Below are 26,051 nucleotides of genomic sequence, written 5' to 3'. Positions count from 1 at the left end.
CGCTACCTACCTGAAAGCATTTGACTCAGAAACGCGGAAGTGAAGTCAACTTATCTTTAGCTCAGTACAGTAGTTTTTAATATTTTACTTTTAGTATAATTAGAGCTCCATGTCTGAAGTAAGGGTAAACGTTTCGTGAGTAATGAAGAAAACGGCCCCCGACGACAGAAGATGTGAATGGTGATCAATATTCGCTCAATTTGGATTACGAGCGTATTGCAACATGTACTTCAAGAATCCAGAGCAGGTGAGGCAAATAATTTATAAACAACTCGCCTGCAAACCGTTTAGGAAACATGTTTTCATGTAGCCTACAGTATTTTGAATGAATATAAAATCAGTTGGACGGAATAATGTATTTTTAAAATGTTATACTCACTCATGGATTATGGCAATGAAACTGCTTTTTAGAGTTTACGGTCATAGCTGGTTAAAATGTATTGCAGTCTTGCTATAGCCTGTGCAGAAATCAATACGTTTGTGTGTGAGTATACTGAGTTGTGTTATGTTACTGTAACAAAAGTGGTCTACAGTGCCTTATCTATGGACTAGATGTGGGTCAAACGTCCCACACACCTTCATTTTACAGGTGTTTTATTTGGACTGAGAACACAGACTGTGGCTCATTGTAGCTGAGGTTCCCTGAAACTATTTTCTGCCTCGTAGTATGACCATGTACAGTGCCTTCAGAAAGTATTCAGACCCCTTGACTTTTTCCCACATTATGTTACGGCATCGAGTCTTGTGTATGACTCTACAAGCTTGGCACACCTGTATTTGGGGAGTTTCTCCCATTCTTCTCTGTAGATCCTCTCAAACTCCTACAGGTTAGATGGGGTGCGTTGCTGCACAGCTATTTTCAGGTCTCTCCAGAGATGTTAGATCGGGTTCAAGTCCTGGCTCTGGGAGGGCCACTTAAGGACATAGAGACTTGTCCCGAAACCACTCCTGTATTGTCTTGGCTGTGTGCATAGGGTCGTTGTCCTGTTGGAAGATGAACCTTCTCCCCAGCCTGAGGTCCTGAGCGCTCTGGAGACGGTTTTCATCAAGGATCTCGCAGTACTTTGCTCCGTTCATCTTTGCCTCAATCCTGACTAGTCTCCCAGTCCCTGCCGCTAAAAAACATCCCCACAGCATGATGCTGCCACCACCATGCTTCACCGTAGAGATGGTGCCTGATTTCCTCCAAATGTGACGCTTGGCATTCAGGCCAAAGAGACCAGAGAATCTGGTTTCTCATGGTGTGAGAGCCTTTAGGTGCCTTTTGGCAAATGGGCTGTAGTGCCTGTTACTGAGGAATGGTTTCTGTCTGGACACTCTACCATAAAGGCCTGATTGGTGGAGTGCTGCAGAGATGGTTGTCCTTCTGGAAGGTTCTCCCATCTCCACAGATGAACTCTAGAGCTCTGTCAGTGGGACCATCGGGTTCTTAGTCACCTCCCTGACCAAGGCTCTTCTCCCCCCGAGTCTTGGTGGTTCCAAACTTCTTGCATTTAAGAATGATGGAGGCCACTGTGTGCTTGGGAACATTCAATGCTGCAGATTTGTTTTGGTACGCTTCCCCAGATCTGTGCCTCGACACAATCCTGTCTTGGAGCTCTACGTACAATTCCTTTGACCTCATGGCTTGGTTTTTGCTCTGACATGCGCTGTCAACTGTGGGACCTTATAGACAAGTGTGTACCTTTCCAAATCATGTCCAATCAATTGAGGTGGACTATCAATGGAAACAGGATGTACCTGAGCTCAATTTTGAGTCTAATAGCAAATGGTCTGAATACTTATGTAAATAAAGTATTTCTGTTTTAATTTTTAATAAATTAGCAAAAAATTCTAAATCCCTGTTTTTGCTTTGTCATTATGTGTTGGTATTGTGTGTCGATTGCTGAAGAGTTGTTTTTATTTAATCCATTTTAGAATAAGGCTGTAACGTAACATGGAAAAAGTCAAGTGGTCTGAATACTTTCCGAAGGCACTGTATAGGCTGGAATCATTGCAGCAGCTAAAATAAATTAACAAAAATCCAAGACCAACTTCAAATATTTCAGATTTAAAGGTCACTTATCTGGCCTTTGGGTTTCAAGCATAACTTCACTCAAAGTCGGCTGAACAGTCTCCCACCATGATCCTCATCTAAAGCATGCAGATCTTTGAGAAATTGTCACATCTCAGCTTTTTACCATGGACCATGTTTCTCTGAAGAGTGTCTATGATTTATGTGATGCTGAGGCCTGATGTATGACACCTCTCCTCTGGCAATCCATGCCATATCCACTACACAGTACCCTACATCAGAGCCAGCCTCCTTTCAACGTTTGCCTGGTCTTGGCTGTGCTCCTGGTGAAACAGGCTATTTCATTAAAGTTTATGCAACTGCACTAAAGAGGGTAATAGTGGCACACCTCCAAAATATGATCAGTCAAGATTGGATCATGTCTCTCGAGACATAGCAGAGCATAGAACTCAGTGTGGCCTTTGAACAAAATATAAATGTTATATTCTGAGGTTTAAATAATCCCATCGTTTTGTACTGCAAAAGCCTACAAGCCCTCCCAGCCAATCAGTGTGAGGAGTCTATGGAACATTTTCACTGATGGGCGTGTTGGGGCCTGTAATCTGGAAAATCCTGTGGGAGTCTGGAAGAATGAAAGTGAAAGACTGACAGGCTTTAGAGAGAAACCTGCATAACAACAGAGATGGCAAGAGGGATGGCCCAGTTGCCTTTATTTGTTTTATCCCACTGCTTAGAGATGTGTGTTATTAACATCTCATGGACCAACTGTAAAAAGGAATTTGCCTAGTATCCCTTTTTTCGACACAGGATAGTGAAGCCACAATGACGATTTGGCTGTAGTGAATGAAGGCACATCATTGACCATTATGTTAGCTGAGAGGTTCCTTGTGGTCCATGCTGACTGGCACATGCCTGGCAGACCACTGCAGTGAGGTGGGGAGGTGGGCCAGCCCTTGTATCACAAGAGAGATGTCACATTGTTCCTCTATGCTACCCTGTGTTTTAGGATGGTATTGAGCTGCAGGAGCGAAACACGGATGGCTTTGACAATACCATGGAGGCATTACTCCCAACTCTGGTAAGCGACAACGCAACACACACCATCTATTAATTTCACCGCATTCATAACTTAGAGCCATACATAGTCATACAGGTGATAATTATTCACACAGTCCCTAGAATACAGAAAAGCTTGTGTGTGTTTCCCACAGCACCAGCAGAGGACATATGATTATGTTCTAGTTGCTGACAAAGTTGAGGACCAAGAACACCCAAAGTTTCTGAAGCAGATAGCTTTTATTGACCACCTGAGGAAGAAAAACATGAAAGTGACAGTGAGTTTTGTTACTTGATTGAATAAACGTTTAAATTCTATATGGAGCGTTGTTGAAGCAATGTTCCTTTATTGGGTACAATATTTGTATACAATATGTGTACAATATTTTATTGGGATGTGTACAACTGTAGAGAATGTGTGAAAGTTATACTGTAACATCATGGCCAATCCTCCCAAAATGATCCAATTTCACCTCGTTCAATGCTCATCATGTACTTTGCCTGTTTTTGTGTCAGAAAATCGTTCATGATGACAAGGTGTTTTATGGTGTCCGGGCCCTGAAGGAGATCTTTGACAAGTACAGGTACCTACTAAAGGTGTCTGATGCTTGCAACTGGAGCGGCGACCGGAAATGTGTCATCATCCCTCACTCAACCAGGTGAGATGCATTGAACTCTCACTCTTGCCATTCCATACGCAAAACACATTAAATTCCAACATGTTCTCTCACCTTTTCCTGTTTTTTTTCTTCAGGATCAGAGTAGTGGATTACATCCTACACCACACCCATATCAACACAGGAGGTATGTGAAGTGCTCCCTCCATTGATCTCTTTAGCAACATATTTGTCCCTGACTTCAATTGTTCGTCACTCCTAACCCTCTTTTTCCTTTCAACACAACAGAGAACCTCAGAGAGCTCCAGAAGAAGGGTGTCTTTGAGGCCACATTCTGCCTGCATGAGGTTAAAAAAAACATCTCCTTAATAATAATTAATATACCTGTATACCTTATTAGTATACCTGATTACTTGTTTAATTTTGAGGGGCATTGTAGCTGTTTATGCCTTGTATGATTGTAAGTAGCCCATATGAAATTCATTGATTGTGAAATACATCTACAGTATGAGCCTCTTTCTGTTTTTATAGAGGAACAAGCAAAAGGTGTTGAAACAAAAGTGGGCACGATGGTCTGCTCTCTGTACCACCCAGCCTGTTGATGATGTCAGGTAAGACCTTCTATATATCCTGCTGTGTTTCTGTGTCTTTTGGTTTCACAGTGGCTTTTCCTCAATTGGATTTGCTCAACTCCTGCATCCTCTCACCTCCGTCCTCTCTGGCCTACTTTTGAAAAAGGTCATAGGTAATCGAGGAGAGGCGTCGAGAAGGGGGAAAGTGGACAAAATTGTGCTTGTATGAAATAAGACTCCTTGTGCAATAGCACATGGACGTAAATTACGTTTACAGGGTGGAATCCCCAAGTAAATGTATACAGTGATTAAAACAAATGTAGCTAGCTAGTTGTGCAAGACACGTTGGAGATGAAATGATCAATAGAATATTGTTTTTAAATGTTTGCATGCTTTTCTCCTTCAAGAAAACGATAGCTGATTTCAAAGTGGGTGTGGAAGATTAAAACTCTTGCGCGAAGGAATCATGTAGGATTCACTTGTGCTTCCATGCCAAAAGGAGGCAATCGAGGAAGGGAGGACCATCTTCCGTTTCCTACAAAACATTGTCACTCTCCTTGACCAATTATCGGTTTCAGGGTCAACGAGGAGAAAGGACTGGGGAAAGAGGGTGGAGAACAGACTTTTGCCCAAATAAGAAAAGGTCTATCTCACTTTCAAAGCAATTAACTCTGTTTCCAGGAAGTATGTCAGCTAGTGGTTATATCCACACAGAACTTTGGGTTTGCCGATGCAGCTAAATGTGATGTGCTTACCTTAAGCAGGATTTCCCAAACTCGGTCCTGGGGCCGCCCCTGGGTGCATGTTTTGGTTTTTGCCCTAGCACCACACAGCTGATTCAAATAACCAACTCATCATCAAGCTTAGTTTGAACCAGCTAAGAACAGCCTTTAGCTATGGTATATTGGCCATATACCACACCCCCTCGTGCCTTATTGCTTAAATATATAGCATGCAAAGAGCAATACAACATGTCATTTACCTCAGTGGTGTGAAAGGGAAATTATCAAGATGAAACTGAACTACATGTTAATTAAAAATATTTTTTAATCCCCCTGGAAACCTAGTAAGGGGTGTTAACTGAATAGGAATGTCCATTTCCTAGTTTGAATTTGAACATGCAAACTGAAATGTATCTTTATCTGTCAGGAGTTACTTTGGAGAGAAGGTGGCTCTGTATTACCTTTGGTTGGGCTTGTACACCATCCTGCTGGTCCCTGCAGCCATTCTGGGTGTGATTGTGTTCCTGTATGCACTGGCTTTCTTTAACACCAGCCCCCTCATGTGAGTTGACAGACCCACTGAGCCAAACTCTTTATTAAGCTGATTGGTGCTGACATTTTAGTAGGAAGAAAAAATAGGTTACATGGAGTTGCTCCTCTTTAAAACTCTCATGTGTTTCTGAAGGTGCATTGTGTGTCTTCATATTACAGAAAGGAGGTCTGTGAGTCTGACACCGTTATGTGCCCGAGGTGTGACAAATGGTGTCAAGTATGGCAACTGCGTGACACCTGTACCTATGCCAAGGTAACTCATGTCATTCTACCATACTGCATTGGAAACTTTACTATTTAAAAAAATAGTTAATAAAGTTTGTATGTTCAAAATGTGTCTTGTGTGCAGGTGAGTCATCTGTTTGACAATGAGGGAACGGTCTTCTTTGCTATGTTCATGGCAGTCTGGGGTAAGTCTCTCACACAGGATAAAACTGATTATTTCCATCCAATACATTTTTAATTCAGATAAATCTTGACATTGTCATGACTCGTCCTTTTTATTTTTCCAGCTACCATTTTTCTGGAGCTGTGGAAGAGACACAAAGCAATGTTTGTGTCCAAATGGAAAGTCTTTGACTGGTGTGAGGAAGAGGTATGGCTTCACTTAGGCTTAAGAAACCATTATATGTCTGGATATACTGTATACTATAGCATGATTTAGGTTGTCTGTTACTCATTGATATTACCCAATCATATACTCTTTCAAATAACTAAAATAATGTCCCGTTGATTACTGTCATCTTATGGTAGGGACCTATTGTGTGATTGATGTGACCTCAGACTCATGCTGTGGTATAATCCTGAATATTGTTCCATCTGGCCTGCAGGAGGAGCTCATCCTGGGAGTAGTCAATGATCCACACTGCCATCCCAAAGAGTTTCGCCATTCTTATCTGCGCAGCACTCTAGTTCTGGTGCTGGTCACTCTCATGGTCAGTCCGTCAGTCACTCAGTGCCATATTGCATCACAGACATAGCAGTTTTCATCCTGGGCCATACCAGTGTTTAGCTCCGGTTCAGTCAATATTGTCCTCTCACTGTGTGTGTTCTTTTACCAGTTGGTTCTGATCATCGGGCTAACCCAGGCTTTGGTGGTGTTCCGTGTGGTTGCTGCTGTGCAGCTGTCAGAGGGAACATTGGCGTTTGTAAGGGACAATGCCAACACTGTAGCAGTAATGCTGGGTGCTGTACTACACTACATTACCATGCAAGTTATGACCAGAGTAAGTTTAACCAGCAACCCCTCTAAGTCATGTAGACATGCACAGTCCCTAACTCCTCTCCTCTCTTACCCGGATAGGTCAACAAGGCGGTGGCCTTCAAGCTGTGTGAGATAGGTGAGTCTGAAGAGGCACATATGTTTGCATTGAACATTTTCATTTACAATCAAACATGTACATGTTCATCTCTGTAATTCCATCAGATGGAATTGTACTTGGCTAAGTGAGTCAGTGAATGAAGTTAATGTTGCTGCTCTTGCCTGCAGAGAAGACACAGTCATTTGCGGCCACTGAGAGGAGCTTCACTGTTAAGATGTTTACCTTCCAGTTCTTCACCCTCTTCTCCTCACTCATATATGTGGCATTTTTCCTGGGCAGGTACTGAGTGTAACGTGTGTGTGTGTAGTGTTAATATTTGATCGGGCTGACAGTACATGGGGCTCCCGAGTGGTGCAGCGGTCTAAGGCACTGCATTTCAGTGCTAGAGGCACCACTACAGAACCTGGTTCAATTCCAGGCTGTATCACAACTGGTCGTGATTGGGAGTCCCATAGGGCGGCGCCCAGCATCGTTAGGGGTTTGGCCGGGGTAGGCCGTCATTGTAAATAAGAATTTGTTCTTAACTGACATGCCTGGTTAAATAAAAGATTGCAGACTAGCCTAAAACCAAGGGAAAACCTGTTGGTAAGGTACTGCTCTGTGTCAGCTGTCATGGGCAGCCTAGCTGTATGGAGAAGGTGCTTTCTGTATCCACAAGTGTCCATGTATCTGTGATCCTTGAAATGTTTGAATCCTGAACCATAAAGGTGTAAGAATTTGAAATGTTTACATTTAATGAATCTAACACACTGTTCTTGTGCATAGGATAAATGGTCGCCCAGGCAGCTATGTTCGTATTTCTGGTAAATGGAGATTGGAGGAGGTGGGTAGCTCATCACCATTTAAAAAAAAGTATTACTTAACATGGGATTATGACATGGTTGAACGGTTTGGATTGGCTTTATACTGTTACCATATCTGCCTTTTCCTGTCCTTGCCAGTGTCATCCCAGTGGCTGCCTCACTGACCTCTTCATTCAAATGGCCGTCATCATGTTGCTCAAACAGACACTGAATAACATCTTTGAGTTTACTGTGCCGTAAGTACAGTATATAGCTATGATTATCTACCTGTTTAACATAGATACATTCTGAGGAAATGAATAGGTTGAATAAGCCCTTTGATGTGTTGAATAAGCTTTTGGTAATGCAAATAAACATTTGACTGTCAGTCAGACGATAAAACCCCATGTAAAAATGAATTCTAGTTAATGAATTGAATGAATTCTAATTAACTGAATTAGACATCCAAAGTGGAGCATCATACTTTCTCACTTTAGGCTGTCCTATGTTGTTGTGCAGCTGGTTCAAGAGTTACTTCAGAAGGACTACAACTAAGAAGCTGGAGAGGAAGTGTGGCCACTGCTACAAAAATGCATGTCGCGAAGTGGAGATGGGCCATGACCCATGTGATATCTGCAAGCTGCGTGATTGGCTGCGCAACTACGATCTGAATGACGTCAACTCTTTCAGTCTCTTCAATGAGTTTCTGGAAATGGGTACATCGCTACCTTCCATGGATGTCTCATTGTCTCTCTAAGTCCAATGTCTTTATTTATTTCACCAAAATGATTCTCTATCTCTCTCTTACACTGTGATTCATGGTCTCTTTTATGTTCAATGATTCTGCCCAGTTGTTTTTATTGACTTCCCAATCCCGTCTTGAATGTTAAATCTCTGTTGTGTTATTACACTCTTCTCCTCATGCAGTTCTTCAGTTCAGTTTCACCACCATCTTTGTGGCGGCCTTCCCTCTGGCCCCTCTACTGGCCCTCATCAACAATATCTTTGAGATCCGTCTGGATGCCATCAAGATGGTCAGCTTGGAACGTAGATTAGTCTCCAAGAAAACCAATGATATTGGTGAGTTAAAACAGTATATGTAAAATCTGGTAAACTCCTTACCATGTTTTTGTTGGGGCTTGTATGCTCATCCCTTAATATGATTCCTCAGGTATATGGACCAAAGTTCTGGAAGCTATTGGTGTTCTGGCTGTCATTGCCAATGGGCTAGTCATTGGGGTGTCCTCAGACTTCATCCCTCGGCTGGTCTATCGCTACCACTACGGACCCTGTGCCAACGGAGAAGCTGATGTACAGTAAGTTCTACTGTAGCACCTTGTGCAGTGACTGGTGCATGGGTTGCACCTACAGTAGTGTAGACCTTTCACAGAGCATTGTCTGGACTCTTAAAGCAATGAATGCCATAGTAATAATGTAGATAATGTCATCTGATAGACTACATTCGAGCCTCCCGAGTGGCACAAGGCACTGCATTGCAGTGATTGAGGGGCCACTACAGAACCTGGTTCGATCCTGGGCTGTGTTGCAGCCAGCCGCGACCGGGAGACCCATTATTCGGCTCACAATGGGACCAGCGTCATCCGGGTTAGGGAAGGGTTTGGCCGGCCAGGATGTCCTTGTCCCATTGTGCTTTAGCGACTCCTGTGGCGGGCCAGGCGCATGGACGATGACACGGTTGCCAGTTGTACGGCGTTTCCTCCGACACATTTGTGCGGCTGGCTTCCGGGTTACACGAGCAGTGTGTCATGAAGCAGAGCGGCTTGGCAGGGTCGTGTTTCAGAGGATGCATGGCTCTCGACCTTCGCCTCTCCCGAGTCCATACGAGAGTTGCAGGGATGGGACAAGACTGTAACTACCAATTTGGCTATCACGAAAATTGGGGAGATAAATAAAATAATACATTCTTTATTAAAACTGTTCCAAAGGCTTTGTAAGGCAGAGTTCAACAGTTCCCTAGTTTAGTCTTTATTGGCATAAGTAATGGGTCTGCCATACTGTGGACAAATGGGTATATTTGCATATGAAACAAAGCACTGTGGGTAAACACTGGTGGCAGATGTCAAGGACATCCTAAAGTTGTAATAATACTGACTCGTCATGTTACCATGTGACTATTTGTTTGCCCTTCAAGCTGGTTGTGAAAAAGGCTCGCAATTTAGTTCTGTTTCCAAATTCCCAGACAATTGGATATGGAATTATGATTTTGTATAAGCAAACTAAGTTGTATGCTTTTAAATGTATGTTTTGTGCTGATTCGTGGGGCATTATTTTTGGGGTTCTCTTAACGGTTATCTGCATAAAACCTCGTGAGTTGGAGAAGGGTACTGCAGGTTTGTTTTATATGACCATAATCCCTTTTTCCCCCCTTATAGCTGTATGAAGGGCTATATCAACGACACCCTATCCACTGCTCATATAACAGACCTGAGCGTGCGGAATGACTTTTTCCCCAGTCAACTGATCACAGAGAGCGGCTTCAATGTTACACAATGCAGGTGGGCATCTGTGAGGCACAACTAGGTCACTACGGAAGCTACTATTTACCAAAGCCTGTCTCAACCCTACTGCCCATCTCTTAATTTCACTGTTTATATTAACGAAGTGTTTGAATAATCAGAAACCAAAGCAACCAATTCTCCTCAGGCATCCATACATGTAGCTAGAGTCAGTGCAGTCACAAACAGAAAGAAACCCAGTCCAGTGATACCAGTAGTTGTTGAGAGAGATTGTTGATGGTGAAACTGGTGTGTTTTCCCAGCTATAAAGACTACAGAAATGATGTTGACTACAGCCTCACCTCCCAGTACTGGCTCATCATGGCTTTACGCTTTGCCTTCGTTGTCCTATTTGAGGTATGTCTTTCTTTGCATCTGTGAATATGTGTATTTACATCAAACTACTTTGATTATTTTCAGTATAGTTTTGGCACATCAGGAATCACTGAATTCGATCTTATTGATTTTAATTAAGCTCTGCACCCATGATCAAATCTTCAAATCAAACGTTATTTAAAATTGTGACACACTTTACAATAAAACTAAAGATGTAAAAGCAAACACAAAGGATGTCTAAAACAATAAAATCTCTTGTTAAAGGCCAAGCTAAAAAGGTGAGTTTAGGGTTTTGTCAAAACCTTATCCTTGCTCCAAATGGCCATTGAGCAATGCCAAATATCACGGATATGATTGAACAAGCCTGTCTGTCTTTCACCTCTCTCTGTAGCATGTAGTGGTCATCTTTAAATTCATTGCTGCCTGGTTTGTGCCTGACTCCCCCATGTTGGTGAAGAACGACAGACTGAAGGATAAACTCAGTAGACTCAAAGAGGAACTACAGTGAGTTAAAACATATGGTTATAGACTACCACAATATTCCTTGTATGAACATGTATTATAAAGTGTTACCATTAGTGTTGCTGTACTTCATCTGCATGGAACTTATTATCCCCATAGTGATTTCCATGATCTGATTAAAAGGAATGTTGTCTGTGTTGACAGGTATATGAAGTACAGCCAGTCCACAGATGTGTGATGACCGCAACGGAGGGACATCCTGAGACATGACCAGCATGACACATGACTTTGAAGATTTGAAAAAGGACACATTAAAAATTATGCTCTCTGCACTGACCTGAGATCAGCATCTTACAGCATAGTTAGCGCCTGGTCGTTATGAGAGGTAGGACAGCCTCATCTCCCAAACCTCTGAGTTTTCCCCCACATGGTCAACACACTGTTTATACCGGTGTGATTAATGGCCACCCGTGGCGCATGCAAACGTATCTTAATAGCCGATCGGGGCGACAAGTTTCTACGAGGATTAGACGGCTCCAAACTCTATTTCACATATAAGCAAGGGTACCCCAATATAAATGAACCAATAGACTGACAGACTAACCCCAGATACCAGACGCTAAACCACAACTGTGGTTCTTAAGAAGAGGTCCATATAACATTGTATTTTCTTGAATGACTGATGACCCTGTAGTAGCCTCAGCCGAGTCCCCAACAACCAGATGTTCCAGTTTTCAGGGGATATGGAAAGAGAGCCTGTGACGCAACTTCCACTTTTGGACGTAACAAGGCGACACTCCATCTTAACTCCTCCTCCACATTTACCGGATTGGTTGAACAGTGCAGAAGATAACGTTTTTTTCTTCTCGTCAAGACCAGTATGTAGGGATCTAGTTTCAGGAATTTAATTTTCCTAATCAAAAGGGGACCATCGCAGTCTTTCAGAAGTTTGGTTGGTGTGTAAAACGTGTGAAATCAGATAACTTAAAAGGTGTGATGAGTCCGTACACAAAAATATGTTGCATAAAGATGACTTAATTTTTTTTTTTTAAACGTATTTTCGCTGCATCAGGGATAGCGTACAGACTTTTCAACCTTCTTCAGTGTGTAGATGTATTTTATGCCTGCTACATTAGGTTAACCTAGCAGGGATACCTATACAGTAACAGAGTTGTGGTTAATTTTCTTTCACAAACTGTACATGACATACAAATGGAAAATCTGAGTTGAAATGTATTGACTCCCTTACTCTGGCCAATATTCATGTTTTACAAAGAACTGCGGTAGTTTAATTTTGGGTAAGGGTGTGACATCCTGTTTTGCAAATACTGTACTGATGTTTACTGTTTACATGCTTTTAGTAACCTATGTTCTCTCAACATATAGAATCACAAAGTCACATATCTTTGTTATATAATTATGCATCTCTTGACTTTCCTTTTAATCCACTGCATTATTTCTTTATTTGAAATAAAAAAAATATTTTTTTTAATCCCTTTTTAAATTCAAACATAGCGTTGCTTTATGTTGTGTATGAGCAAGAGTTTTTGCAAAGTATAATTCAGAAATGATATGAGCCAATACCTATGGATATTGTACTGTTGTTGGAATGGCAATTTTTCACGATTCTGGTATCGTCCAAAACAGTGTTTACAAGTGTCAACTGAAGATTGTTTTTTCTCTGTACAAAATATCAGACAGCCATTGTCTTGCAAGAGACAATCAATGACTGCTCCCAGCATTCCACTGTCAGATTCCAAACATACCATTTAACTGACCATCCAAGGAAACAAGGGACAAGACACTGCACTACAAACTCAAGTAGCACTATAGCACAAAGGAGAGGACTGTCCAGTTGCCAACCACCAAACCAAGGTGTTTTACTGGTCCTGTTCAATAAACCCCAAAACAACTCAAGCAAAGAAAACCATGATATAAAAGCTAGTCTAAATATATAACCGATAACAGATAACTAGATTGTATAAACTTGAACTGATAACCGTAGTACCTGCACAGAATGAGGATTCCTAAGGGCCACAAGAAAAATACACTTCCATGAAAATGTAATAATTAACAGCTTTAGTGAAAATATTTATATTTGCTGTGCCAAAGAACTATGGGGGATATCAGTGGATCCAGGGGAGGGGGAGGGGAGAATGCTGAGTAAAAAAAAAAGAGTTAGACTAACCATTAGAGGCCATAAAGAAAATAAAGAACCAGAGGGCCATGCACAATGGAAGAGGCCAAATGACCCTGTTTCCTGCTCTCCAATCCCATCTATCACAATGTCTATGTTAAATGGTGTTAGCCTCACCTGTTTATAATCTTTATGCAGCTTGTTTTACTGGAACATGTTGAAGAGTACTGTGGAAGCAGCCTTGGCAGCCTTCAGCATCCCTCAGCTATAGTAGGTGAAAAACACAGTCAAACACAACAGGAGCCAGACAGGAAATTGGAAATAAAAAGCAGACACAATGAATAACAAACCAAGAACACTGAGAGACAAGATTCACTAACCTGTTGTTGTGGGAAGACTTGATTGCAACAAGTTTGGGGAATCCATCAAAGAAGGTGATGTCTCTCGCTGCTAGTGAGCTGCCTGAAACCAGGTTGTTGAGGGTTGCACATATGTTGACCACCACTTCACCGGAGGGTTCCTTCTGGTGGCCATCACTGGGGAGCTTGGTTACCAGAACGTTCACTACCTTCGTAGCTGGAGGTCAGAAGGGTGAGATGTAGCCATTCTTTAAAGTCTCCTTATAAGGGGAATTACTGTGATTAATATGAATGGAATGGATGGATACAAGGTTGTGGGCAGGAGAGACAGAGGTAGAAATGAACAGTGTGGGGTACTGGGGGTTGAGTCTCACCCATGTCGTCCTTGTTTCTGCTGTGTCGGGACAGGTTCCTCAGGAGGCCAGTGAGGGAACGCATCTCCTGGTCGCTTTGTGTCTGCAGGAGGTCCAGCACCACAGGCAGTATCCGCTCCTGCTCTAAAGCCACCCAACTCAGCACTGACGCCCACTGATACACAAGGAGGAAGGGGAATTCAACACTAGTGTTGAGTACATTTTCAGTTGAACTGTAAATCTGAATGAAGCATAAGTAGCCTGTCATGGTGAAAGTGATAGCTAGGTCAGCCCGTGGGGGAGAGGAGGGGTGGGACCTACCCTGGTCTCTCCGGCTGTGATGTTCTGCAGGGCCCGTGCTGCAGCCTCTCGTGTTGCCGTGTTGGTCTCATAGTGCTGCAGCACGCGGTTATACAGCCCCACCACCTGGGGGTGCCACAGCCACTCCGCCCCCTTCGGCTGCTTAGCCACCTCTGAGGTGGACAGTTCCTGGTTCCGTCGCTATAGAGATCAGGGGGAGAGATTCATTACAGAAAAAACATATCATGGTCCCATATCCATCAGGATTGCATGACGACATACTGTACATGTTTCAGTGTCTTGATGTTTAGCTGTAATTTGATATTTCTTTTGGGTTTGCCTTGTGTAAATGACACCTACCTATTTTGCCTTCTTGCTCTGTGGGGTGAAACAGCCCCTCCAGTTGCAGTAGGGTTGAGGGAGGGATCTCACTGTACAGCTGATAAGACAGGTTCCTCAGGACACACACTGCATTCTCTACACCCTGCAAGCACATACAAAGATGGAGGGAGGGGGGGAAGAGAGAGAAGGAGAGAGCAAGAGAGAGAGAGGGAGAGGGTGAGATGGAAACACTGGTGGCCATTGTGTCTCTCAGAGCAGCCTGCGTTACATAAGGCACAGCAGATAGGCCACAGCATGACCAGTCTGGCTGTCTGGTAGATAATACAAACAGTACCACTAATGATGAACTGTACAGATACTTTGATTGGCTCTCACTCTACCCCAGCTGAACCAATGAGTTGCTGAAGCCTATAGTATTTAAGATCAAATCAAATGAGATATTAAATCAGGGAAAAGGGTTTGACCTGAAAGAACATGCCCAGAAAAAGAATCAAGTTGTGAAAGAAACACACAATAATGTGACATAGATAGAACAGTTGAGGTGTACTTTGTCCTCTGATTTCTCATCCTGAAGGGAGTTCTGGATGTAGGCCACCAGCGAGTCCACCAGCCCTCGCATGTCTCTCATCTGCTGCCTCGTCCTCTCATTCACTGAGCTCAGGTTCCTGAACAGAGGAAGAGAGTACAGAGAAGTTGTATACAGTACATGTATCAGTCCGTGTACAGTGTGTATGTATACAACATGTAGGCAGATAGGTATAGCTACCTCAGGCAGCCTGTGGTGTTGTAGAAGATGTCTGCCTCAGATGGACTCTGACGGATCAGCTCTGAATCTCCACCACTGCACAGGGGCACCAGCACCATCTCTGTGAGCTCACTCAATGTCTCTCTGGCCAACCTCTCCTTCAGACTCTCCTTAGAGGACATGTTCCACAGAATACCTGCAGGACAGACAGAGGAGAGAGAGGGTCTATTGAACCACTCCGTCGGATACACAAAAATGGCCTCTATGACCAGGATAGAGTGTGTGCTGATAACCTGACATCCAAATTATTTAACTTCAATAGGTCTAAATAATCACTATTATCACAGTGGGATTCATGTCATATGATGCCAAAGTAAACCCTTGGGAGCCTATTTTCTATGTGGCCAATAAATAATATCAAATGTATTAATATCAAATCAAATGTTATTTGGTCACATGCGCCAAATACAACATGCTTACTTAGAAGCTCTTAACCAACAATGCAGTTTTAAGAAAATATTGGACAGTGTTAGGACAGTATTTACTAAAATAAACGTTTTTTATTTTTATAATTTAAATAAAAAATAAGACAAATTGAAAAAATTACAAATAATTAAGGAGTAACAAAAAAGTAACAGTAGCAAGGCTATATACAGGGGGTACCGGTCCAGAGTCAATCTGCGGGGGCACCGGTTAGTGGAGGTAATTGAGGTAATATGTACATGTAGGTAGAGGTAAAGTGACTATGCATAGATAATAAACTGAAAGTAGCAGCAGCGTAAAAATTAGGGTGGGGGGGGACAATGCTAATAGTCCGGGTAGCCATTTGATTAGCTGTTCAGGAGTCTTATAGCTTGGGGGCAGAAGCTGTTAGAAGCCTTTTGGACCTTCTACGGATCTGTAATGGGAAATATTATTTCTAAACTCAGCAAAAAAAAGCCTGCGGCTATGGAACCCTGACCTGTTCACCGGACGTGCTACCTGTCCCAGACCTGCTGTTTTCAACTCTCTAGAGACCGCAGGAGCGGTAGAGATACTCTTAATTATCGGCTATGAAAAGCCAACTGACATTTACTCCTGAGGTGCTGCAACCTCGACAACTACTGTGATTATTATTATTTGACCATGCTGGTCATTTATGAACATTTGAACATCTTGGCCATGTTCTGTTATAATCTCCACCCGGCACAGCCAGAAGAGGACTGGCCACCCCTCATAGCCTGGTTCCTCTCTAGGTTTCTTCCTAGGTTTTGGCCTTTCTAGGGAGTTTTTCCTAGCCATCGTGCTTCTACACCTGCATTGCTTGCTGTTTGGGGTTTTAGGCTGGGTTTCTGTACAGCACTTTGAGATATCAGCTGATGTACGAAGGGCTATATAAATACATTTGATTTATTACATAGTTACTACCAGTCCACATGCTCAACCTGTGTATAGAAAGATTCTCTCTCTGCAGACAAGAATTATGCGCCGTTATACTTGATAGGATCTTCAGCACCTGAGTGATACAAATATATAGCCTAAAAATGTGTGTTGGGCAACAATATTGATAATTAAATTTGATATCAATATCTGTTTTTGCTTGCTGTTACCTTACACAATTATGTAAAAACAAACATACATTACTATTTGTGCAAGCACAAAACTCTCTCAACTTAACCTCCTGCTGATGGGGCATCACCTGGCTTTTCATTGTATCCAAAGTGGTTAGGTAGGTTAAACCCGTAGAATATTCACACAGCAAGCAGTTTGTATTTGTATTTATTATGGATGCCCATTAATTGCTGCCAAAGCAGCAGCTACTCTTCCTGATGTCGAGCAAAATTAAGGCAGTTTATACAATTTTAAAAACATTACATTCACAGATTTCACAACACACTGTGTGCCCTCAGGCCCCTACTCCACCACTACCACATATCTACAGTACTAAATCCGTGTGTGTGTGTGTGTGTGTGTGTGTGTGTGTGTGGTGTGTGTGTGTGTGTGTGTGTGTGTGTGTGTGTGTGTGGCTTCACAGTCCCCGCTGTTCCATAAGGTGTTTTTAAATCTAATTTTACTGCTTGCGTCAGGTACTTGATGTGGAATAGAGTTCCATGTAGTCATGGCTCTATGTAGTACTGTGTGCCTCCCATAGTCTGTTCTGGACTTGGAGACTGTGAAGAGACCTCTTGTGGCATGTCTTGTGGGGTATGCATGGGTGTCCGAGCTGTGTGCCAGTAGTTTAGGCAGACAGCTCGGGTAAATAAAAGTAGTGATGAAGTCAATCTCTCCTCCACTTTCAGCCAGGAGAAATTGACATGCATATTATTAATATTAGCTCTCTGTGTACATCCTAACTGTATTATATTTGAGTGGCTTCCATTAAAGAACACCCTCTGTGTTCTGTTAGACAAGTAACTCTTTATCCACATTATAGCAGGGGGTGTAAAGCCATAACACATACGTTTTTCCAGCAGCAGACTATGATCAATAATGTAAAAAGCTGCACTGAAGTCTAACAAGACAGCCCACACAATAATTTGATCATCAATTTCTCTCAGCCAATCATCAGTCATTTGTGTAAGTGCTATGCTTGTGTCCTTCCCTATAAGCATGCTGAAATTCTGTTGTCAATTTATTTACTGTGAAATTGCATTGTATCTGGTCCAAAAATTTAGAAGTTTACTAAGGGTTGGTAATAGAGATCGACCGATTATGATTTTTCAAAGCCGATACCGATTATTGGAGGCCAAAAAAAGCCGATATCGATTAATCGGCCGATTTCTTTTTTTTTTCTTTTTCTAATAATGACAATTACAACAATACTGAATGAACACTTATTTTAACTTAATATAATACATCAATAAAATCTATTTAGCCTCAAATAAAATTAAACATGTTCAATTTGGTTTAAATAATGCAAAAACAAAGTGTTGGAGAAGAAAATAAAAGTGCAATATGTGCCATGTAAAAAAGCTAACGTTTAAGTTCCTTGCTCAGAACATGAGAACATATGAAAGCTGGTGGTTCCTTTTAACAGGAGTCTTCAATATTCCCAGGTAAGAAGTTTTAGGTTGTAGTTATTATAGGAATTATAGGACAATTTCTCTCTATACGATTTGTATTTCATATACCTTTGACAATTGGATGTTCTTATAGGCACTTTAGTATTGCCAGTGTAACAGTATAGCTTCCGTCCCTCTCCTCACCCGTACCTGGGCTCGAACCAGGAACACATCGACAACAGCCACCCTCGAAGCAGCGTTACCCATCGCTCCACAAAAGCCGCGGCCCTTGCAGAGCAAGGGGAACAACCACTCCAAGTCTCAGAGCGAGTGATGCGAGTGACGTTTGAAACCCTATTAGCGCACACCCCGCTAACTAGCTAGCCATTTCACATCGGTTACACCAGCCTAATCTCGGGAGTTGATAGGCTTGAAGTCATAAACAGCTCAATGCTTGAAGCACAGCAACGAGCTGCTGGCAAAACGCACGAAAGTGCTGTTTGAATGAATGCTTATGAGCCTGCTGGTGCCTACCATTGCTCAGTCAGACTGCTCTATCAAATCATAGACTTAGTTATAACATAATAACACACAGAAATACGAGCCTTAGCTCATTAATATGGTCAAATCCGGAAACTATCATCTCGAAAACAAAACGTTTATTCTTTCAGTGAAATACGGAACCGTTCCCTATTTTATCTAACGGGTGGCATCCATAAGTCTAAATATTCCTGTTACATTGCACAACCTTCAATGTTATGTCATAATTACGTAAAATTCTGGCAAATTAGGCGGCCCAAACTGTTGCATATACCCTGACTCTGCGTGCAATGAACGCAAGAGAAGTGACACAATTTCACCTGGAAATTATTATAATATTATATTATTGCCTGCTAACCTGGATTTCTTTTAGCAAAATATGCAGGTCTAAAAATATATACTTCTGTGTATTGATTTTAAGAAAGGCATTGATGTTTATGGTTAGGTACAGTCGTGCAACGATTGTGCTTTTTTTCGCAAATGCGCTTTTGTTAAATCTCCCCCCGTTTGGCGAAGTTGGCTGTCTTTGTTAGGAAGAAATCGTCTTCACAGAGTTCACAACGAGCCAGGTTAGCAGACAATATTAACTAAATATGCAGGTTTAAAAATATATACTTGTGTATTGATTTTAAGAAAAGCCATTGATGTTTATGGTCAGGTACACATTGGAGCAACACAGTCCTTTTTCGCGAATACGCACCGCATCGATTATATGCAACGCAGGACACGCTAGATAAACTAGTAATATCATCAACCATGTGTAGTTAGCTAGTGATTATGATTGATTGTTTTTTATAAGATAAGTTTAATGCTAGCTAGCAACTTACCTTGGCTTCTTACTGCATTCGCGTAACAGGCAGTCTCCTCGTGGAGTGCAATGTAATCAGGTGGTTAGAGCGTTGGACTAGTTAACTGTAAGGTTGCAAGATTGAATCCCCGAGCTGACAAGGTAAAAATCTGTCATTCTGCCCCTGAACAAGGCAGTTAACCCACCGTTCCTAGGCCGTCATTGAAAATAAGAATGTGTTCTTAACTGACTTGCCTAGTTAAATAAAGGTGTAAAAAAAATATTTATATATTTTTTTAATCGGCCAAATCGGTGTCCAAAAATACCGATTTCCGATTGTTATGAAAACTTGAAATCGGCCCTAATTAATCGGCCATTTCGATTAATCGGTCCACCTCGAGTTGGTAACAGGCTGGTAGGCTATTTGAGCCAGTAAAGGGGGCTTTACTATTCTTGGGTAGTGGAATGACTTTAGCTTCCCTCCAGGCCTGAGGGCACATGCTCTCTAGTAGGCTTAAATTGAAGATGTGGCAAATAGGAGTGGCAATATCGTCTGCTATTATCCTCAGTAATTTTCCATCTAGATTGTCAGACCCCAGTGGCTTGTCATTGTTGATAGACAACAACCATTTTTTCACCTCTTCCACACTGACTTCATGGAATGCAAAAGTACAATTCTTGTCTTTCATAATTTGGTCCGATATACTTGAATATATAGTGTCAGCATTTGTTGCTGGCATGTCATCCCTAAGTTTGCTATCTTGCCAATGAAAAAGTAATTAAAGTAGTTTGCAATATCAGTGGGCTATGTGATGAATGAGCCATCTGATTCAATAAATGAAGGAGCTGGGTTGACTTTCCCCCCCCCAAAATGTCATTTGTCTGGACTTCTCAAAGCCGTAGAAGTAAACAGAAAATAAAACATTCACACAGTAGCAATGTTATTCATAAAACTGATAGGATATTGATATTGGTTAGAAAAAAAGCAAATGGCATTGAAATAGATTTTCCATATCGGTATCCATCACTACTAAAAATATATTCTATTTGGGATTTAAACTTTATTAACTTTATGTTGGACTCTAATTGAAAGAAAGTGTTTATTTGAATCTCTGATTGGGGACATGTCACTTTGACTGTTTTGCTTTTGTTGCTCTCATACTGACACAGTATTTCCTTGAACTTTAAAATTGTAACTTAGTTTGAGATCCAAGCTGATTGTTAAAGTATATAGATGATCTTACCAGTGATGTTCTTGTGAAGCTCCTCATCTGGTTCGTTCAGGACACCGATGAGCTTGGCTACTCCCCCAGCCTCAATGAGGGCCGCCTTGTTGTCCATGTTCTTATAGATGAGGTTGCGTGTAGCGCCTGTAGCATAGCGCTGGACCTCCTGGCTGTCACTGCTGAAGAGCTGCACCAGGGCTGGGACACCCTTCAGCAGACGCACCTGTCGACAGGGTGGGCCAGTCTATATGACTATCAGGCTGACTTACTAAGCCATAACAAGACAACAAATTATATATTACAATGGATTTTTGATAAGAGCATGGAGAACTCAGTTTAGTTTAAACAGTCAATTCCATTTCGGGCAATGAAGTACACACCCTGGACCACTGCCTCTTGGTCAGCCTGACAAAATGATCTGGACCTGGTGGTCCTCGTCCGGCTGGTCTGGTAGCCACCCAGCTGGATGTCGTCATGGTGGAGAGAGCCAGTGTTGACTGGAGGCTGGCTGATTCTGTATCTGTACCCACCTCCCAAGTACTGCTGGGATACTGTGGGCATCTAGAGGACATACAGAGAGGACACTGTTACACTTAACTATCTACACTATAATAATCCCTAAAAAGCAAACATTGGCCAAACTGTCTAGTCTAAAAAATTAGGTAATGGGTAAGATGTTTTTAGACTCTTTGGGGAGTAGAATCCTGTCCAGAGATTTTTGTTCCTGTGTCTCATCTAAACATAGTTATGGTAGGACCCTGTGAAATACTGCATGTATGTGCTGTGAGGGTGCAGCTGTGAAGTGTGCCACTGTGGTAGGACTGTGGAGCTTCTTTTTTTAACACATATCTCTCCTGGTTTAGATAAGGAACAAAGGTGGCATGGCAATCAGCTAGAAAAGCAGGACTTTGGGGCTGTTAGATTAGGGTTTATCATGAAGGCAAAAATAAACACAACTAAACATTAGAAAATATGAAGTCCTACCGTACTCACCTTCATGGTCCTGCTCCCTGTGTTATACACCATTGACTTAGAGCTGAATCCGGGGTTGTACGTGTTGTATCTCATTGTGCTACAATGGTCTACATGTGGATAGAGAAAGACTTTGTCTTAGACAGAATGCAACCACAACTTTCTCCTGAGATTACAACTTCGTAATTAGTCTAATTACATATTAATGAAGCTATAACCTGTCTTGCAAAGCACCTGTTCTTGTTACCAAAAAGTGTGACAAATGATGACTCTGATTAGCTTCTTGCCACTTTCTTTGCTATTTGGACTCATGGTTACTATGTTTGTGCATGAAAAACAACAACAATATCAGCCTCAGCTGTACACCAAGACAAGCAGCAAACATGTAGAAATGTAAACACACACCCAGGGGATTAGCCTAACACTGGTTGCACTGTACTGAGTTGTACTGAGTTGCACTGTACTGAGATATAGAAACATTGAGGGAAGAAACAAGATAATGATGGACTAAGCAAGCAGGGTAGTATACCTTTGGGAGACTCTTTGTTTTGTGAGAGAGTGCATAACAGGACATAAAAATAAAATTTTCTTACTGTGTATGGAAGCACTGTATGTTTTGACTGTATCACCATGGCAACAGTGTGATAATATGATGTTGTTTGTCATTTGAGACAGTATTATCGCCCCCTGTTGAGTTTGAATAGGACTTGCCATAACATAAGCTTTTGTCAAATAAACTATGCATTATATTCCCAATATCCCCTCCATTATGAGTTTTACTTACACACACATACACACGAATATGATAAATTGTTGGGCATGTACTTCACTGCTGAGTGAAATAGGCCTAGTATCACTGTATGTTTTCAATCAAAAAAACATTCTTAATTAGTTTATAACAGCACTATAATTAACAGTATAGTTTTCCCAACCAAAGTTGTTTGCGTTCTCATTGCAAAACACAGGCAGCTGACTGATTTATGTGTTGGTTTCACGTAGTTCTTTCTGAGACACCATCTGACCACAATATCCAACCCAACCCAACCAACGCTGTCCAAAATAGAACATGAGCTGAGCAGCTTGGTGCTACTGATAACCCATTCCGAAGAGCTGAATGTATGGAACATGTGTCCAACCATCGGAGGGTCCCACTTTTTTTAATCAGAGCTTTATGTTATCAATATCCACCATGACTAGCAGTTCAAAACTACCATTATACTTTATCATATTATACTGTATTGTGCATCATTTCCCTCCCTAATCCTGTAAAAGAAATAATGTCATAAAGTGTCAACTAACCGAAATTGACATGCTCAAAACATTGCCCACTAAACTAGCTACCTGAGGATATCATTCTAGTGTTAAAAAAATAAACATTCTCAAACTGTGTAACCATTTTGAGGAATCCAGCTAAATATTCCTTCTAATAGTATTGGGCATGAAATAATCTTTAAAAGTGTTAAATCAGTCAGCACAAGGATCAAAAGCTCAGAGACTAAATACTACCCCTTTCTTCAATAATTAGCTGAGTTTATCTTCTGTCACTTATGAGTGTAACGCTTTCATAATCTTCCTCCTCCTCTTTCGAGGAGAAGGAGTAGGGATCAGACCAAAATGCAGCGTGTTGTGAAGACATGATGAATATTTATTAAAGCAAAGACGAATACGAAAAACACTTGGAAAATTACAAAACGATGTAGACAGACCTGAACATGTGAACTTACATAAACACGAAGAACAGGAACAGACTAACCAAACGAACGAAAACGAAACAGTCCCGTGTGGTGCCACAGACACAGACACAGGAACAAACACCCACAAAACACACGTGAAACCCCGGCTGCCTTAATATGATTCTCAATCAGGGACAACGATTGACAGCTGCCTCTGATTGAGAATGATACCAGGCCGAACACAAAATCCCAACATAGAAAATCACACATAGACAAACCCACCCAACTCACGCCCTGACCAACTAAATAAATACAAGACAAAGGAAAACAGGTCAGGAACGTGACAATGAGCCATGTGACTGTTACTTGTTCATAGTGTATAGGCATCAAACTTTTGCTAAAATCTAAAGCCTCGGGTGCCATAGCCTTGTAAGATGTGAATGACAAACCCATGAAAAGGAATGTGTCACTCACATAAGATGGTTCATTGCCACATGCAGTGATATTTCCTGGCTGTGACTAAATGTTATGCTTTTTCAGAATATCACATCTTCTGTGTAAAAGCATCTGTGTTTAAATAACTTTTTATATACAGAATTACTGTTTGGCATCTGGCAAGACAGATTGAATGCTTTACTGGTTTGGCATAGCATCTGTTGACACCATGACTGCAGAGCGTGAGGACCATTGGTCAGATCACTCAGATGTGTTACCTTGCCCCTGCATGTTATGAAACACCCACAGGGCCGCATTTTATGGCACGTAGGAGAGAGTAATGGATGGTCGTGGTCTTACGGGAAACCGCTGTACCTTAATATGACTACTCACACCACACTATAAGCCCCTAACCCCATCCATCTGGTACCAGCAAGACCAGTCTGCCAAGACAAGGACTAGTTTCACTGATTAGAATACAATAATAATCAATCAATATTGACAAGTCTTTAGGCTACCAATGATAAAATGACCCTTTACATGTTTTGTACGTCAAAGGAAAACAGATCATAGTATATTTGGACTGGACTTGTGTTGAAAGAGTAGGGTTGAGCCATCTTCCATAAGGGTGTAATTTAAAGAATTCCAACTTTTTTCATGAGTATTTGGTCTGGTCTACACACAGCTGGTAATTCGTGTGTGCTTTTAAATTGAAAAACAAATGCCGCACATTTCTAAAATGGGACACAAGCTAAAACGTAAAATAAGTTGCCCACCTGGGGAAATGCTGTTCAAGCCGTTCAGCTGTGTGAGGGTAGAATACGTCTTTTCGGCGAGGCGCAAATAGACTTGTTGTTGAACCCTCTTAGCCCTTTCCACCTCGTCCATTATGGAACCCCTCGGTCCCAACTGCACATCGGACGGGACTGCATAAGTGGTGACCGCGGTGTCGCGCTGTAGGGCGGACAGTAAGCAGCTCTCTGAAGCAACAGTCGCACTCATTGCGATAACCACAAATTGAAACAATCCTTTAAAATTGACAGAGGACAATCAAATAGAGTCCCTAGTTCGTTATTATGTGTAAATGACGCCCAGCTCCTATGTATAAAGTGGCAGACTCATGCACTCAATAATTCCCAAAGGCACGCAGATCACCCTGCTACACCTTTCTTCTATCCTCGTATATACTCGTATTTGTGGCCAAAGCATAAAACACTTCAAAAACCCCACCTCAAACTTGTAGGCTATCTCAATGCTTGCCAATCAGCGGTCTACTGGTATGATTCTTTTTAATGACCGGTATTTGCCCACAATATTCTGTTGTTGGGGTACGCTCTCACGATTTCAACACAGAAAATCTGCTTTTTGACTAACTAAACTATTTCAGTCATATTGTAATTGATTATAGGTAATATGCAAAATAAATCTGGAAACAAACACTGTATAGACTCAAAACGTGTTTAATAAAACTATACTTTTGAGGTCGTGTATGGTCAGTCGTTGAATCCATAGCTCTGTCTATGAATTTGAGAGTGGTTATATTTCTCCAAGCCCATCCCTCGACTTTTTACCACAACACAAGCCTGGTGACCGTTTTGTTATTGTTTCAATGATGGATTCTAGCTTTAGGCCAAGGCAGGCAGCATACTGTATTATCTTGTTTTTCCCTCACTACTGAATTGATGTGAATTGAAGTTATTAATTAGCCTATTAATTAGCTATGAAAAGACAGGACATCATTTGAGACCATGTCATCTCCTTCTGAACCAACATTGCATACCTTACCATCTTTGACCCATGCCCAGTTGTAGGTACCTAATGTAGGCGCTGTGTGGTGCAAGATACAATAAGATGCTCACAAGGCTTACATGTATCATTATCCCATCAGATAATCCAAACACCCCAGCATAGTCAGATTAAGGGACTCACCATCATAATAGGTTTAAGTATCCTTTGCCAGAGTGTTTAAAATATTTTCTGTCTTCTTTCAGTATTCCTTCTACCTTCAGTTAGATCTAGTTCGTCTGTTCTCTTTTCCTGAAATCTCAGGTCTTTTAGGGAGGTGGTGGTTTTAGACTAAGAAGTGCTGAGCTCTGAGGGCTCACCCCTGATTTAACCCTTCCCTAATACTCCACGCCCTGGCCCGACTTAGATGGAAGTATGGGATAGTGATGAAGACGGAGCGAAAGATGTGTCAAAGAGGAGAGGCTAGGTTAGAAGTGAAGATGTGAGAACATTTTTAAACCAAAT

The 26,051-nt window shown here is 41.7% G+C and overlaps 1 protein-coding gene and 1 pseudogene across 1 annotated transcript; one reads left to right on the top strand and one right to left on the bottom strand.

Moving 5' to 3' along the window:
• The first annotated feature begins 45 nt into the window (after positions 1-45).
• ano9b (anoctamin 9b) lies at positions 46-12,438 on the top strand. Its single transcript, XM_039004641.1, has 24 exons — positions 46-247; positions 3,021-3,092; positions 3,226-3,348; positions 3,587-3,729; positions 3,825-3,874; positions 3,976-4,034; positions 4,219-4,298; positions 5,409-5,543; positions 5,693-5,786; positions 5,883-5,943; positions 6,046-6,128; positions 6,364-6,468; positions 6,595-6,759; positions 6,837-6,873; positions 7,023-7,134; positions 7,621-7,678; positions 7,797-7,894; positions 8,157-8,353; positions 8,565-8,717; positions 8,809-8,953; positions 10,031-10,153; positions 10,417-10,510; positions 10,881-10,993; positions 11,156-12,438. Exons 1-24 carry the CDS (start codon positions 224-226, stop codon positions 11,187-11,189), a joined length of 2,358 nt encoding a protein of 785 aa, XP_038860569.1. The 5' UTR covers positions 46-223; the 3' UTR covers positions 11,190-12,438.
• Positions 12,439-13,077: 639 nt separating this feature from the next.
• Positions 13,078-24,803, bottom strand: LOC120052717 (annotated as a pseudogene).
• Between the last annotated feature and the right edge of the window lie 1,248 nt (positions 24,804-26,051).

Source organism: Salvelinus namaycush, chromosome 1 (assembly GCF_016432855.1).
Source record: "Salvelinus namaycush isolate Seneca chromosome 1, SaNama_1.0, whole genome shotgun sequence".
Lineage (NCBI taxonomy): Eukaryota > Metazoa > Chordata > Actinopteri > Salmoniformes > Salmonidae > Salvelinus > Salvelinus namaycush.
Note: the sequence above shows the minus strand (reverse complement) of the source record. Positions and strands in the feature narration are given on the sequence as shown.

Coding starts and splice junctions, on each gene's coding strand:
- ano9b (XM_039004641.1), top strand. CDS start 224: ATGTACTTCAAGAATCCAGAGCAG. Junction 5,544..5,692: donor TTTAACACCAGCCCCCTCAT/GTGAGTTGACAG, acceptor TTCATATTACAG/AAAGGAGGTCTGTGAGTCTG. Junction 6,469..6,594: donor TGGTGCTGGTCACTCTCATG/GTCAGTCCGTCA, acceptor TTCTTTTACCAG/TTGGTTCTGATCATCGGGCT.